This window comes from Apodemus sylvaticus, chromosome 8, assembly GCF_947179515.1.
Source record: "Apodemus sylvaticus chromosome 8, mApoSyl1.1, whole genome shotgun sequence".
NCBI lineage: Eukaryota > Metazoa > Chordata > Mammalia > Rodentia > Muridae > Apodemus > Apodemus sylvaticus.
In genome coordinates this window covers 80,324,330-80,340,002 of record NC_067479.1, presented here as the reverse complement: position 1 = coordinate 80,340,002, position 15,673 = coordinate 80,324,330, and the positions used below count along the sequence as shown (strand labels likewise).

The 15,673-nt window shown below is 40.7% G+C and overlaps 1 protein-coding gene across 24 annotated transcripts in view; it reads left to right on the top strand.

Annotated features, from left to right (window-relative positions):
- Positions 1-15,673, top strand: part of Ktn1 (kinectin 1) — an 85,587-nt gene that overhangs the window by 9,083 nt on the left and 60,831 nt on the right. For 16 of the 24 annotated variants that reach the window (XM_052191648.1, XM_052191665.1, XM_052191664.1 and 13 more), the window contains exons 2-7: positions 1,372-1,924; positions 5,346-5,483; positions 7,049-7,225; positions 10,125-10,255; positions 12,850-12,966; positions 14,737-14,877. In XM_052191648.1, coding sequence (XP_052047608.1) covers positions 1,402-1,924; positions 5,346-5,483; positions 7,049-7,225; positions 10,125-10,255; positions 12,850-12,966; positions 14,737-14,877 — 1,227 coding nt within the window. In that variant the 5' untranslated portion in view covers positions 1,372-1,401. The remainder of the gene's footprint in view (positions 1-1,371; positions 1,925-5,345; positions 5,484-7,048; positions 7,226-10,124; positions 10,256-12,849; positions 12,967-14,736; positions 14,878-15,673) is intronic. The other 8 variants (XM_052191668.1, XM_052191672.1, XM_052191669.1 and 5 more) reach the window with 1 other exon arrangement.

Here is a 15,673-nt window from a genome sequence, read left to right as displayed (position 1 = left end):
TTACTGTTTTCATGCACACCAAACGAGGGCATCAGATCCCATTACAAATGATTGTGAGCCACCATGTGGGTTCTGGGAACTGAATTCAGGACCTCTGGAAAGAGCAGTCAGTGCTTCTAATCATTGAACCTTGTCTCCAGCTCACGATGAATACCTTTAATAGCAGGGCAGGAGGCAGATGAATCTCGAGTTCAAGGCTGGCCTGGTCTACAGAATGAGTTCTAGGACAGCCAGAGCTACACAGAGAAACCCTGTCTTGAAAAACCAAAATGAAAAACCAAAAGAACAACTGTGGGAAAAATTATCAAAATGCAAGACTAAACAAACTGAAAGTGGTCTTACCCTCGAGGATTCTTGTATATTTACCAAACAACACAGGCAAACTGGAACATACAAAAAGCTATATATCCAAATTCAGGTAATTTTCAATCTAAGAACCTTAAATTCCTTTACTATAAAACAATGGAATGGAAAAACTAAATGAATATACCTTTAAGAGATGCACATGTTTGTGAGTGAGCCCGTAAACATTCTATTCAATGGACAAAGCTAAATTGCTTCATGCATGAAGATCAGAGGATTTATGGAAAGCATCTGTTGTGTTGTAATGCCAAATGCTGTATCAAATCATTGTTTGTTTGTTTTTTTTTTAACTTGTTTCCATATTCTTGCTGTATCCCATTACATTTTTTTTTCAGGCTGCTTATTAGAGGAATAAAGCTGCTAGCCCTTGTGTTAACCACCTCTATCTTTCCGTTCTTTTAAAAGTATGGTACATTTTTTTCTCTCCTGAGCCCTGAGGTTTCTCTGTGTAGCCCTGGCTGTCTTGGAATTTACAGTGTAGACCAGGCTAACCTTAAATTCAGAGATCCATCTAGCTCTGCCTCCCTAGTGCTGGGTCTAAAAGTTTACAACTTTTAATGACAGAAGTATGTTGGTAATTGCTAATACATCTTTATTTTCACGTTTTGTAAGTACTATATATTAGCATTATATACTTGAAGGGGAACTAAGTATTAAAACAAGCACCGAAATTGAGTCTTAGGTATAGTCTATGGTAGACCACATTGAGGTCAACTCCTAGCAGTACTTGTCATGACTGTGTCACCTCTTACCCTTCCAAAAAGAGGGAGGACAGTGCAGAAGACCTGCCCTCCCCTGCCCCTCTCTGCTTTTAGTGTCTTGTCACATGGTGTGAGAAGGGAAGGATCTGCCACACTTGTCACCATTTCCCGTTTATAGTTTAAACAGCTAACTTGTGTTATGAGTAAGATCGGATTAAATCGGAAGTGCTAACTGTTAGGGCAGGGTGCTAGAAGTTTACTTATTTATATAATTGACTGTTTTCTCTTTTTTGCCTCCCTTGTTTAGATTCTGCATAGTTCATGTTAAGAGAAGACCATGGAGCTGTATGAGTCAACGTATTTCGTTGTCCTTATCCCATCAGTAGTTATTACCGTCATTTTCCTTTTCTTCTGGCTTTTCATGAAAGAAACATTATATGATGAAGTTCTTGCCAAACAAAGAAGAGAACAAAAGCTGATTTCTACAAAAACAGATAAAAAGAAGGCAGAAAAGAAGAAGAATAAAAAGAAAGAAATCCAGAATGGGACCCTTCACGAGTCTGATTCTGAGCACGTACCACGGGACTTTAAACTATCCGATGCCTCGGCCGTGGAGGATGAGCAGTTTGTCCCTGCTCCATTGAGTGTGGCAGAAACTTCCAGTAGTGTTAGGGAAAGAAAGAAGAAGGAGAAGAAACAAAAACCCTCACTTGAAGAGCAGATCATCAAAGAAAGTGATGCATCAAAGATTCCAGGCAAAAAAGTAGAACCTGTCCTAGTTACAAAACAGCCGGCCCCACCCCCGGAAGCAGCTGCCTTGAAGAAGAAAGCAGGGCAGAAGAAGTCTAAAAACGGAAGCGGTACATAACCTTTTAACTCATTGCATGATTGTGTGTAGTGACTCGGAAACAGATCGGTCACCTTACAGTTTGCTTTTGTTAGCATGAATTGCTGATAAAAATTACCAGGGATAAACAATTTATATTTCATCTATAACTATCTAAAAGATTCACTGGAAATTTATAAACCCGAGGTTGGTGGCTTAAGGGCTTTTAATTATTGACAGGGACATATTAGTGAACACTTTGTAATCAGTATGATAGGAGCTGAAAAGGTGAAACATTGTTTCTCACTTTTGATTCAGTTGTTTTTTGTTTGTTTGTTTGTTTGTTTGTTTGTTTTTCTTTTGAGACAGGGTTTCTCTGTGTAGCCCTGGTTGTCCTGGTAGATCAGGCTGGCCTCGAACTCAGAAATCTGCCTGCCTTTGCCTCCCAAGCGCTGGGACTAAAGGCGAGTGCCACCACCACCCGGCTTGATTCAGTTATTAAACATTTGCACATCTGTAAGCGCAGGGCCTTCAGAGATGAGTCACATAGCAGCTGTAGAAACTAGCATAGCAAGTCATGAGATCTGGGTCTCAGGACTTCAAAGGTCACTTGGAGTGTGCAGAGCCAGGCATTAATTTTAAAGCTTGGTAAAGTGCTAGCTAGTTGTGCATTTTCATTTGTTTGTTTTTTAAAATAAAATAAAAAATATATATACATATACGTATGCACTCATGTATATAGGTACATATACATATATGTATATATAAATAAGTATTGGATTGAAAATACTTTAAAAAATGATTGTGTTGGTGAAAGTATATGAAGGAATGTTTTTAGTATGGACAGTTAAGTTGTCATTTTGTAGACAGTACAGTACAACTATTTACATAGCATCAACTTTGTATAAGTAATGTAGAGGCATTTAAAGTATACAGGAGAAGTATGTGGTTTATACTGAAATACAGTGTCATTCTCTGTAAGGGAGCTGAGCACACTCAGGCTTTGGGCTTGGCAGTGCACTCTAGAACTGTTGGATACCCTCATGGATGTCAGGACAAGTGCACAGTGGAAAGTTTCTGAGAAATGACAAGTGATGTGTAGAGCTGCAGAGAGTTGGCGCTGTATGAAGGGACTGAAATCTGTGTGTGTGCTTATTCACAGTGGTAATGCTTACAGTGGACTTAAGGCTTGCTTGCAGCTATGACCACATATGCTACCAGAGAAATAATAGTGAACGCTGCATGCCTTAGGAAGGAGAATGTGTAGGCCAGTGATGAAATGTGATTTATGTAGATGTATGGAAGAAATAATATAAATGCAGAAGCCAAAGCAACAGTAATTCATGGGGTTCGTGGATAAAGGGCTTAGAGAGGAGGTCGTGCCTAAGCTGTCTTTAGGGCTGAGTCACTTTACCAGGTGAATACTGGGTCTCACCCTACGTGGACAGAAAGCTACTTGTTAGGGCTCAGGGGAGATATTAGAACAGTGTAGATATGTAACAGGGAGATATGTGACTCCAGAGTATTAGTGTAGTGAACACAGCTGAAAAGGCCATGATGGTTCTAGAAAACCACCTTAGGAAATGGGCCTTAGGCTAGTTACTATTGGAGATTTCAGTCATGTTATTACAATCAGGTTCATCGGTTGGTCGGTCTGTCTATTGAGTGTACTTTAGAGGAATGGTGACTTAAACGATGTTTGCATTTGATTTTTATGTATAATGGGTGTGTGTATGTATATGTATATATATATATACATATATATATATATTTAAAATTATATTAAGGATTTAGCTTTATGTGACTATGAATATGAATATTTGGCTACATGTCTGTCTGTATACCACTTGCATGCATTCCTGGTGCCTCAGAAGCTAGAAGAGGGTGTCAGATTTCCTGGAACTGGAGTTACAAATGATTGTGAGCCATCATGTGGGTCCTGGGAACAGAACTCGGGTTCTCTGCAAGAGCAAAAAGTGCTTAGACCTACTGAGCCATCTCTCCAGCCTCTGATTAGATTTTTTTTTTATCTTAAAACGAGTTCTTGGGAAGAATTTATGAGAACAGATTCCACAGAGCATTTTCATGTAGGCAGAAAGACTGTTCAGACGGTGTCCTAGAGTTGGTCAGGCCAGACTGTGGTAGAAGGTAGAGAGGCATACAACTTGAGAATGACAAGACCAACTTCATAGCAGTGTTGGGGGTAAGGAAGGTCAGAACAAAGGGGACAGGGATTGAGTTAGGTTAGGTTTGGCAAACTGCAGTCTGAGCTAACTCATCCTGACTTGTGTTGCTAAGAATAGACTTTACAGAATAATTGGGGAAGAATCAAAAAATAATAATACTTGGAGAAATGTAGAAATTATCGACTGGATTCAGTGGCCATACAGTTAGGAGCTCAGGCACTTCTAAATGACCTATGTGAGTAGCTTTCACGGTGGTTCGTAGTGAGTGTTTATGGCTGTGACAGAACGTGCAGTGGCCCGTTGAGGCTAAAGCTCTTGTCCCCTGCTCCTCAGCAGACATTTTCCAATTTTCCAAGCAGTAATTAGGACACGCTTGTCAGCTCTGAGGGAAGGAGATGTTGGAGAAGAGAAGTGCTGTCGGTTGCAGGTGCCACTCATAGACAGCAGCTGCGAGGCTGCGCTGTGTGAGGCCGGGTGGAATGCAGTTACTGTGAAGGATAAAAGCAGCCCACAAAGGAAAGTCAAAAGGAATGGAACAAAGTATGGAAGCCCAGTGCTCCTGTTGAGACAGGTTCCCTGTGGAGCCCCGACTGGCCTGGAACTCCCTTGTGCCAGGATGGCCTTGGATTCAGAGATCCGGCTGCCCCTGCCTCCAAGTGCCATCATGCCCAGCTGGAAAAAAAAATTTTTTTTTTTTAAATTTGTTTAGTGTTCTGCCTGCACGTATGCCTGCAGTCCAGAAGAGGGTGCCACATCTCATTATAGATGGTTATGCAACCATGGGCTTGCTGGGAATTGAACTCAGGACCTCTGAGCCATCTCTCCAGTCCGGGAAAATTTTTTTTAATAGTAGTAAAATTTGGGACAGATTTAAGATAATCCTTTATTGGAGTGGGCAAGATAAAAATTAGGCAGCAATTAGTGAATTAGTGGTCTGTAGAAAAGAAAGTCCTGGCTATATTTTTTGTCTATATAGAAAGGAATGGATATGTAATGTGGGAGTTGTACCAGTAAGGGAAGGGTTTTATCTTGAAAACGTGACCATACTGTGGGCTGGGAATGGCTCTGAAATGAAAGTAAAGTGCCATGTAGATAAAGATTTGATGTTGTAGAGTAAGAAAGCCGGGATGAGATGTTTGTTTGTAGCGACGGACTAAATGTAAGACTAAACTTTTTGTAGTAAAGCATTCTAGAAATGATTAATTTCTTCTTTTCTGGTGTGTTCATCATTTGCTGTGATGATTTTTTCCCCACTTATATTTAATATAGACGAGCAAGATAAAAAGGTGGAAATGCAGATGGCACCTTCCAAAAAGCAAGAAGTATTACTTTTCAATCAAGACACCAAACAAGAAGGTGGACCAGGAAAGAAGAAAGGCTTGTCAAAGAAGCAAAAGACAGAAAACGGTGAGATGTGTAGATGTGATTTATGAATGCTAATTATAGAGCAGTGTGGGGTGGCTCTGGAGACCCCCACACGCTCTTTAATTTCTCCCTGTGTGCACTGCGACCATTGAGATGGCACTAATTCAAGTCTAAAATGCTCTGTAATTTTGTAGTTGCATTGCTAAGATGTGCTAAGAGTGCTTGTGTTTAAATCTATAATTTTAAAAGGGCAGAATATTTGTAAATATTCATAGGTTTGAAAAATATTTGCACTTAATTTTTTCTAAATATCTTATTTTTTATTATAATTACTAACCTGTTAATTGGACACACTAACAATTTTTTTGTTATCTATTTTGGTGTTTTGTCTCATGATGTTCAGCTGGTTTCTAACTCACCATGTCTGGCATGAACTGAGTTCATGGCTGAGTTCCAGGGAAGTCGTCTGGCATCCTTGGCTCCACTGCTCAGGCAGCTGAGTGGGTCACCTGCTTAATTCTGGAATTTGTAACCTGGAGGAACAATGAATTTCACCTTCACTCTGAGCACTCCACCCTAGGATAAAAATTCCTGCTGTAACCTACTTCCCTATTTTCCCCTAACATCAGATTCCTGCCCTGAAGCCCTTGTCCTTGGCCAATGTCAAGTTCCTACCAAGTGGCATGACACCTCTGTACAGGCTCCCCTGATTTCTTTTCCTTTCTTGAGGATAAGGACTGTGTAACCTTGGTTTTCCTGGAACTCGGTATGTAGACCAGGCTGGCTTCAAACTCAGAGATCCATCTGTCTCTGCCTCTGGAGTGCTGGTATTAATGGCATGTGCCACCATATCCAGCTCTTCCTGTGTTCTTGATAAGCATAGTATGGTGTGCTATAGAAATTATAGGCATGCCTATTGGAGTGAGGAACTATTGCAAGCAAAAAGGACTGGATTTGTACCTAGCATAGGAAAGAAACTGAATTTAAAATGATAACGCGTGGGCTGGAAAGTGTACGGAAAGCTGTGGCTTAATCCCTAGTGTACTGAAACTTGACACGGAGCTGAGTGCTGGCCTGGGTAATCAGAAGGGTAGAGGGTTGTATATGAGTTCAGTGCCACTTATGGGGTAATTCAGTATCCTCATAAGTAAAAATGGACTTTCTAACAGTGCTAATGTTATAAAATAGTTATCTTCTGTTCAGAGACATAGCTTGGTGTTGTAGCACATCTATAATTTCATCTTCCAGAAGCCTGAGGCGTGACGATCCTGTGTTCAGGGTTATCCTGGGATGCACAGTGACATTTCATCTCAGAACAGAGGACAATCTCAGAAAGGTTAAGCAAGAGTCAAGTAGCCAAAGGATAGATTGAAAAAGTTCTCAGCAGTATTAGAGAAGATACACTACCCATTTAAGATGACTTGGATGCTTTCAGAATATTAAACTGATACTTTAGAAATCATGTTAAATATGAAGTGAGAATTTGAAACTTAATAGAGCTAATAAGATTTTAGGGTCACTTCATTTGTAATTAAATTTAAGTGTGCCTGTATATTTTTTAATTACTTCATTTTAACAACTCAGTAACGATGATGTTCTTACTTAAGTTGCAGTTTCGGTGGATGAGCCCCTTATTCACGCGACTACTCACATTCCTGTGATGGATAATGTTAACTCAAATCTCATGATGGATAAGAGAGAAATTATTGATATGATTAAACCTGATCATGTAGAAGGAATCCAGAAATCTGGAACAAAAAAGCTGAAGATTGAAACTGACAAAGGTAGTATGCAAATGCTGTGATCAGTGTCTCGCCCAGTGTAGGTATTCTCATAAGATCAATGTATTAGAATAGATCAACAAGTACCCTTGAGGCAAAAGACTTACTGCAGTTCTTCAGTCCAGGGCTCCCTAACTTGTAAATACTTGATCATCTTTTGCTTGAGGTTTTTTTTTTTTTTTTTGGTGTTTGGGATTTGGTTTTTTTGAGACAGGGTTTCTCTGTCTAGCCCTGCCTGTCCTCGAACTCATTCTGTAGACCAGGCTGGCCTCAAACTTAGAAATCTGCCTGCCTTTGCCTACCAGAATGCTGGGATTACAGGCATGCGCCATCACCTCCCTGCGCTTGAGAAACTTTTATGCAATCCTAGGTATATAAAATTGGTATGACAAGAAAACATTTATTGTTAATAAATCAAAGGAATTGGTTTCAAAACAGTTCTTTTTTTTTTTTTTTTTACCATTTGTTAAAGTTATAAGGAATTTTGTATTCTAATGAGATGAATGGACTTGTTTATTTTTTAAACCTTTTTTATGGTTTCTTTGTTTTTAATATTATGTGCTTTGATGTTTTGCCTGCCTGTTTGTCTGAGTGAGGGTTTCGGACCCATTGGAGTCACAGGCAGTTGTGAGCTGCTCCCTTGTGACCGGGGACTGAACCCTGACCCTCTACAAGAGGAGCCAGTGCTCTTAGTTGCTGAACCACCTCTCCAGCCCAGACTTGTGTGTTTTATTTATTTATTTTTGTTTTGTTTTTTGTTTTGTTTTGTTTTTTGGATTTGGTTTTTTTTCGAGACAGGGTTTTTCTGTATAGCCCTGGCTGTCCTGGAACTCACTCTGTAGACCAGGCTGGCCTGGAACTCAGAAATCTGCCTGCCTCTGCCTTCCAGAGTACTGGGATTACAGGCGTGTGCCACCACCACCCGCCCGGCTCATTTATTTTTACATAAAGAATTAAATGTTAAGTATTTGGTATTGCAGAACATCTTTTTCTGAGTTGGTTGATATTTTGATTTTTAAAATCTTTTGTGCTGAAAATGTTTCATAAAAACGTGTAGTACAAAATGATTGAAGTACACTAAGGGTCATTTCAGAAATGATTGGAAATTCTTATCTTAAACCAGAATTCATTTAACATTAAAAAAACAAAACCAAAACCCCCTGAAACCTAGACAACTGAAACAGCATTTTAAAAAAATCAGATGCTCTAACAGCACAATCCCGAGATAAACTGTTTTGATGCTTACTTGCTGCGGAGTGATGATAGGAAAGAGCTATCTGACATTTTCTGTCATAAACTGTTGTTTCTGAAAGAGCAGCGGGGTTTATATGTCCTGTAAAAACACTGCAGTTCGTTTCAGACACTGTACTGTTTTGTTTTCTTTTTTTGTTAGTTGGACATAAGCTAGCATCATAGGGAAGAGGGGCGCTCAGTTGAGAAGACACATCCTCCATCAGACTGTCCTGTATGTAGGGAGTCTGTGGAGTATGATGGCTGCGGGTAGGCCCAGCCTTCTGTGGGTATGTAAGGCAGTAAGGCAGAACGAGGCAGAGGGAAAAAGTCAGTAAGCAACCTTCCTCCTGACATCTTTCAGTGATAGTCTGTGATGCAGAAGTTTGTAAATGCCAGAAAAAGGTATGTGATCTCCAATAACTGGAGTCACAGATGACTTTGAGCCTGCATGTGGATGTTGGAAATTGAACCTTGGTTTTTTGGAAGAGTAGCCAGTTCTTTTAAGTACTGAGTCATCTCTAGCCCCTCTGAGTAGGCTGTTTTAGCTGGACACATTCTGATACTTCTAATACTCTGGAGAGTGAGAAAGAGGATTCCAAGTTCAGTACTAACTGAGGTTATATACAGAGGCTTTGTCTCAATGTATACTTAAGAGCAATGTTAGGTTCATATAAAATTGAGTGAAGAGGGTTATAGAGATGACTGGTTTGTTAAAGAGCACTGACTGTTCTTTTCCAGGACCCAGGTTCAATTCCCAGCAACCACATGGCAGCTTATACCTGTTCATAACTCTAGCTCCAAGGCTTCTGCTACCATCACACAGGCAAAACACTAATGAACATAAAATAAATTATTTTTAAAAATTGAGTAGAAAAGGCAGAGTTTTCATTTACCCCTTCATTCCACATGTGCCACATCTTTTAAAATGTAGTGCAGCTGACATGTAAAAAAGGCTTAGGCTGGCTGCCTTGGGTCTGGGGAGAAGTTCCTTGAAGAAAGGGAGTTTCTCCAGGGAGCCCTAGAGGATTAGAATAGGTGAAGCTAAGAGATGTTTTATGCATACAGTATTTTAATGTCACAACTGCTTTATATTTGATCTTTTTAGAAGCAGATTGCATTGTTATAATTATCCTAGACTTATTTCTCATCTGGGAAGTTTGGTTTACTCAGTCAGGATTAATAATTAAATGAGGATATTGTGACTGCACCTGGTGCGGGTACTAGTATCTACTAAATGCTTAAATGGTGTTAAGAGTAAGGGCAGGACTAGTGAGATGCTCTAAGAGGGAAAGGAGCTTGCCGCCAAGCCCGGTGACCGGGTTCAAGCCTCGGGACTCATGGCAGGACGAACCATCTCAGACAAGCTGTCATCTGACGTGTGCTCTGCTCCCCAACAAACAAACAAACAAATGGAATAAAATGTAAGAGCATATTGGTAGTTCAGTATCCTGCATCTGGGAAAACTTTTAGTGACTATAATTTTTCTTGGTATAGACGCTAAGCATTATTTTTTTCTCTTGACTAAAGTAGCTATTGTTACTTGACCCAGAGTCTGTTTTCTTGTGGTCATTGACTTTATGGGTCTGGGATTTTTTTTTATGTTTATATTTGTTCAAATTATTGCTGTGTTTCTAGTGCTAACTTTGCCCTCCTTTTGTTCATAATTAAGAAAATGCTGAAGTGAAATTCAAAGACTTCCTTCTGTCCTTGAAAACTATGATGTTTTCTGAAGATGAGGCTCATTGTGTTGTAGACCTGCTAAAGGAAAAGTCTGGTGTGATCAAAGATGCTTTAAAGAAGGTAAGCAATTCTGACCAGCACAGTGGGGGACAGTGTCTAAAAGTTCAGCCAGTGAGGCATGCGTAGTAGTTATGTACTTCCTGTTCTTAATGCCCTCATGTCCACATCTACATGTTCTGGAATGCTTAGAAGTTATTTCTTATATATTCATGCTAATTTACGAACTTGTTTAGACAACCATTCTTTGAGTCATCTGCTGCTCTGATAAAAGCTAATTGTTCAAAATAGGCAAAATGATTTTTATGGCTCTACAGTCATTTGGCTCTTTTTTTTTTTAAGATTTATTTGTTTTATGTACATGAGTACACTGTTGTCGTCTTCAGGCACACCAGAAGAGGGCATTAGATTTCCATTACAGATGGTTGTGAGCTACCATGTGGGTGCTGGGAATTGAACTTAGGACCTCTGGAGGAGCAGTCAGTGCCCTTAACCACTGAGCCATCTCCCCAGCCCAGTCATTTGACTTTTAACTAAGTTGGATCATGCTTTGCTTTAGCTAGAGGTCTTGATGAAGTAACACCAGGTGATTTCTAGATATAAAACAGATAGTAAATACTTTGTAATTGAAGATTGTCCATTGGAAAGACCTAGAACCTTTTGTTTGGTGTTAGAATTTTTTTCTGTGTGTAATGTTTCTTTGCAAGGATACATGGTTTTGGGCTGGGAGATAACTTAGTCCATAAAGTTCTTGATACACAAACCTGAGAGTCTGAGTTTGATCCTTGGGCCGGCCACTGGCCTGCCACCATCCATCATCTAGTGGTTAGTACTATTGTTTCTGATCTCTAGGGCTTATGTAAAACACTGGGTGTGGTGGCATGTGCCTCTTGTCTCAGTGCTGGGGAGACAGAGGCAGGAAGAGCCCTGGGGAGGTTTTGTGGTGCTCAATAATTTGTTAGCTAGTCAGCCCAGCTGAATGAATGAGCCCCAGAACAAAGAGAAACCCTGCCTCAAAATAAAAAACCAAGGTTGATGCTATCCTGAGAAATAATATCTTAGGTTGACCATCCCTGGCCCCACCCCACCGCTCTTTATGGATAACTCCCCTCCCCAATGTCTGACAAAAATTAAAAAAACCCACCCAAACCCAAAAAACAACAAAAGTAAAAACCTGTAAAATAAATAACTTTTGCCTGACACAGTGATTTCAGGCCTGGCAGGGACACTATAGAAAATGTAGTCATTCACTTGAAAACAGTGACAAGGAGGTGTGCTGTGTGCATGGCACAGTAGAGCTGCAGTGTGCTAGAGTTGGGCATTCCCTCTGACCCCACCCCTCATCCCTGTCAGTGCAGGCTGCAGGAGAAAGCGTGGATTGTAAACACTGTGAGAGCAGTGTGATGAAACTGTATGGCAAGAATGTGAAGTTCAGGTTTTGTTTATGTGGAGAATAGGAAACAAATAATTGAAGGAAAGGGAGTAATGTTAACCTTGCTAAACTATCAAGTCCAAAGTCAACAAATCAGGATTTTAATCTGACAAAGCTTTGGAGGTAGAGTTTTCGTGAAAACTCAAGAAACAGACTGTGGCCAGCAAATTTAAAGAAGGATGGTGGCACAGCCAAGGCCTGGGCCACCGTGTGCCCACAGAGCCACCACTAAGAGTGTGAGGCTTGGGCCACCGTGTGCCCGCAGAGCCACCGCTAAGAGTGTGAGGCCTGGGCCACCGTGTGCCCACAGAGCCACCGCTAAGAGTGTGAGGCCTGGGCCACCGTGTGCCCACAGAGCCACCACTAAGAGTGAGGCAGGCACGAGTTAGAGGGAAATGCTGCTGTGAGCAGAGGCTGCAGAGGAAGGAGGAGGAGGAGGCAGCTGTCCTGATGACCTGGTGTGGGGCTTCCTGCTTCTGTGCCGCCTCCTCACTCGTGCTGTCTTTGTGCTGGGTGGGGAGCGGTGAATTGTCCAATGTCGTCTTCAGGGCTGGTCAGGCAGTGAGACTTTTGTTCCATTTGGGTCTCCCATATTGTCCCTCCCCCCCCACCCACCCACCCCTGCTTGCTGTATTCTTAGTAAAGCTGGTGCAATTTCTTCATTTTCTCTTTTCCTTCATAGAGCTTTTAAGACTGTCTTCCAAGAAAGTTCTTGCCTAAAACTGCATTTGTTTCTCCAATCAAATGGGGCATTGTGGTTTTGTTTTGTGTTTTCATTTGGGAATGGTACTTGCTGACCTCAGAGCACTGGCACTGGTGGCATCTTGGCATGTGGTGACAGTTGTTGAGCATGGTGTTCCATTGTCACTGCTCCGTTGCTCTTTCCTATACTGTGCTTTGAGATCACACAGGGCGATTTCGGGCGATTTCATAGTCTCTTAATCCTTTGGAAAAGTAAGGAGGGAAATTACTTGTTTGGACTTTTGGGCCTGTAAGTGTTAGTTCAATACTTCTTTGTTAAAGTATGCTGCTTTGTACCCTACTAATTTTAGAATATTTACTGTCGGAGTGACTCATCTGATTTTATTTGACTAGTGAGTGGCAGTCATCTTTTTTTAGATGCATGTCCCCTGGGCCCATGGGCTCTTTAGAGTAGCTATTTCATGCTTACAGTTTCGTTGGGTCGTTTTAACTTACTCATTCCATCCTGATTTCTCTATTACAGTCGAATAAAGGAGAAGTGAGTGGTCTTCTGCATCAGCTTCAGGAGAAGGAGAGGCTGCTCACTGCTGTGACGGGAGATGCCGCCGCTGCAAAGGAGCGCTGTAAGCAGTTGACGCAGGTGAAGCATCCTCAGGTTCAGGGATGTGTTTCCTGAGCGGGAGGCAGTGAGAGACTTGAGAAGCACCATGCGTCCTAATGCCCTAATTTAATTTTTATGTAATTTATGTAGAATAAATTTATATACAATAAAAGCAATTTGCTTTAGGATTTTCATATGGAAGACTTGTTCATTCATGATAAAACAATAAAGTAAAAATATGTATTAGTCTAACCAGAATAGCAAAACCGTTGTGCTCAGAACACAAGCATTTGTCTTCAATGATGTGAATGGGCCTGCTTTTCTGAGGAGCCTGGTGTCCGGTTACGTGGTTCACTCGAAGCTTTGTTAGGTTCGGAGAGTCTAGTGATAAATAGTCATGCTCTTAAATTCTGCTTCTTTAGAACTTAAGCCTTTTTAGTCTGATGGGTAAAAATCTAACCCCAAACAAACCTTTTTTAAAAATAGCTGTGTCGACTGAGAGAACAGAAGTGGAACTCTGGAGAGAATATGTTTCCTCCATTAGCTAGAGTAGTGTAGACAGGCCAGTGTGCGATCTCAGCACCACCCCACAGGAATGAACGGCTCTCAGTGTAAATCTTTCTGTGAGCTTGACTAGTAAGAAAAGTCAGTGCAAGCACAGAAATGCTATAAGCCTGTTCCTTATAATTAACTTTAACATATTTTGATGTGACCATCATTTAATACTGCTTTTTGAAGTTTAAAGAAATAGGCTGTTCCTTTTTGATGTTTTGTTGTGAGCTGTTTATGGCTTCAACCCAAGTGCTATCGTCCTGTGTACTGCGGGTGTGTACTTGGTAACTGTTAAATAGCTGCCTAGAAAAGAAATCTGACTTACCTATCTTAAATAAAATTCTTTTTTAACCATATTTTATATGGAGTTAATGTGCAGTGCTCCCCCCCACCCCCCATAGTTTTGGAACAGTCTTAGGTATTCCAGGCTGGCCTACAGATGGCTGTAGAGCTGAGAATGACCTTGTACTCCTGACCCCCTTACTGCACCTCCAAATGCTGGGATTTTGGATGATTGCCAACATCACTGGCTTTAGTATGGCACTTCTGTAAAAATACATTGAGTATAATTCCTTAAAAATAAACTGATAAGTGTATTGTATGTCAGTATAGCAGCTTTCAAATATAAATCTAAAATATGAAATGTAAGTATATAAATCACTTCATAAATTACATAAAAGCCTTGGTTTTGTTACAGTTTCTTAAAGCAGGGATGTATTCATACCTTCAGATAACTGAAATTGTTTGTTTTCACTTGTGTGGGTAGTATTTGTTCTAGGAGTTTACACGTTTTAAGGTTTGAATTAGGAAGACAACAAGGCTATGTTTCCTAACAGCCGCCTTTAAACTTATTTTCTGCTACAGACATCCTGTCTCTCTTCCTGTCTTTGGTTCCTATTCCAACACCTCAGTCTTTCACTGAACTCTAAAGGAGAGTAAGAAATCATCACTGTTTTGCCTTAAAATATTTTTTCTTATAATCACATTAGTGTGTAGGCTCACAGCCTTTATAATGATTGAATCAAAAAGTGCATTGTAAATAGAAACAATCTGGGAAGTGTTTGTAAACAGGCATTGTGTGGGGAGTAGGGACTGCAGAAAGAAGAATCTCGGTTCCTTTGTTTTTAACCTTTGACTTTGCTTCATACACAAGCCCTGGTGGGGCGAGCATTAACAATATGTTACCGGTAGAACATTGTCTTGCTTCAGTGCTGTAACAAGTTTTTCATACTCTTCTTTTCTGGTTTACTGTTCTAGGAAATGATCACAGAGAAAGAAAGAAGCAGTGTTGTTATAGCAAGGATGAAAGATCGGATTGGAACACTAGAAAAGGAACATAATATATTCCAAAACAAAATGCATGTCAGTTACCAAGAAAATCAGCAGATGCAGATGAAGGTATGTTTGGAGTCTTGGAAAGTAAGATGAATTATGTGTATTTGTATAACTTTCCTTCCTTCCTTTTTTTTTTTTCCTCGAGACAGGGTTTCTCTGTGTTGCCCTGACTGTTCTGGAACTCACTCTGTAGATCATGCTGGCCTCGAACTCAGAAATCTGCGTTTCTCTGCTTCCCAAGTGCTGGGATGGTGTGCCCAACCACTGCTCTGCTTGTATAACTTTTAAGTGCTTTGCACGGGGTGAGCCATTGACAAATAGTGGCTAGCTAAACTTATTTCTCCTTATTCTGAAGTACATAGATATTCTGTGGGGATAAGATAGGAAGCTGAAGCTGATAGGGCAGTACACCAGGCCTGTGGAGGTGAGCATGTGTGCATTGAAGTGGTGGAGTTGGGAAAGGTGGGAAGGAACTGATAGTAGATAAAAGATTGTTGGACATGCTGTGTTTATGCTATGTTGGACCTTCGGAATCAACATTGTCAAGTGAAACTGAAGTGCCAGGGCCTGGTTGTAAGACTTATTACTTGGTGTACTTCTTTATTCCCATCTCGTAGATAGTAGGGTCACTGTCTATATTTTGGGAACACAGAATTTTGTGAGAAATGCAAGTTGTGAGAATTGAGAGCCAAGGTGAAGAAAAGATGTAGAAATAAGTATGGACCCACTAGAGTGTCTCAGATGCCTGAACTGGTCAGCCTTTGAATGAATATAGGGAAGTCAGCAGAGTGATCTGTTTTCGTTTTCGGAGGTCACTGTGGCAGCAAGTGTGAGAGGGAATAGGGGTAACGTTACGTTT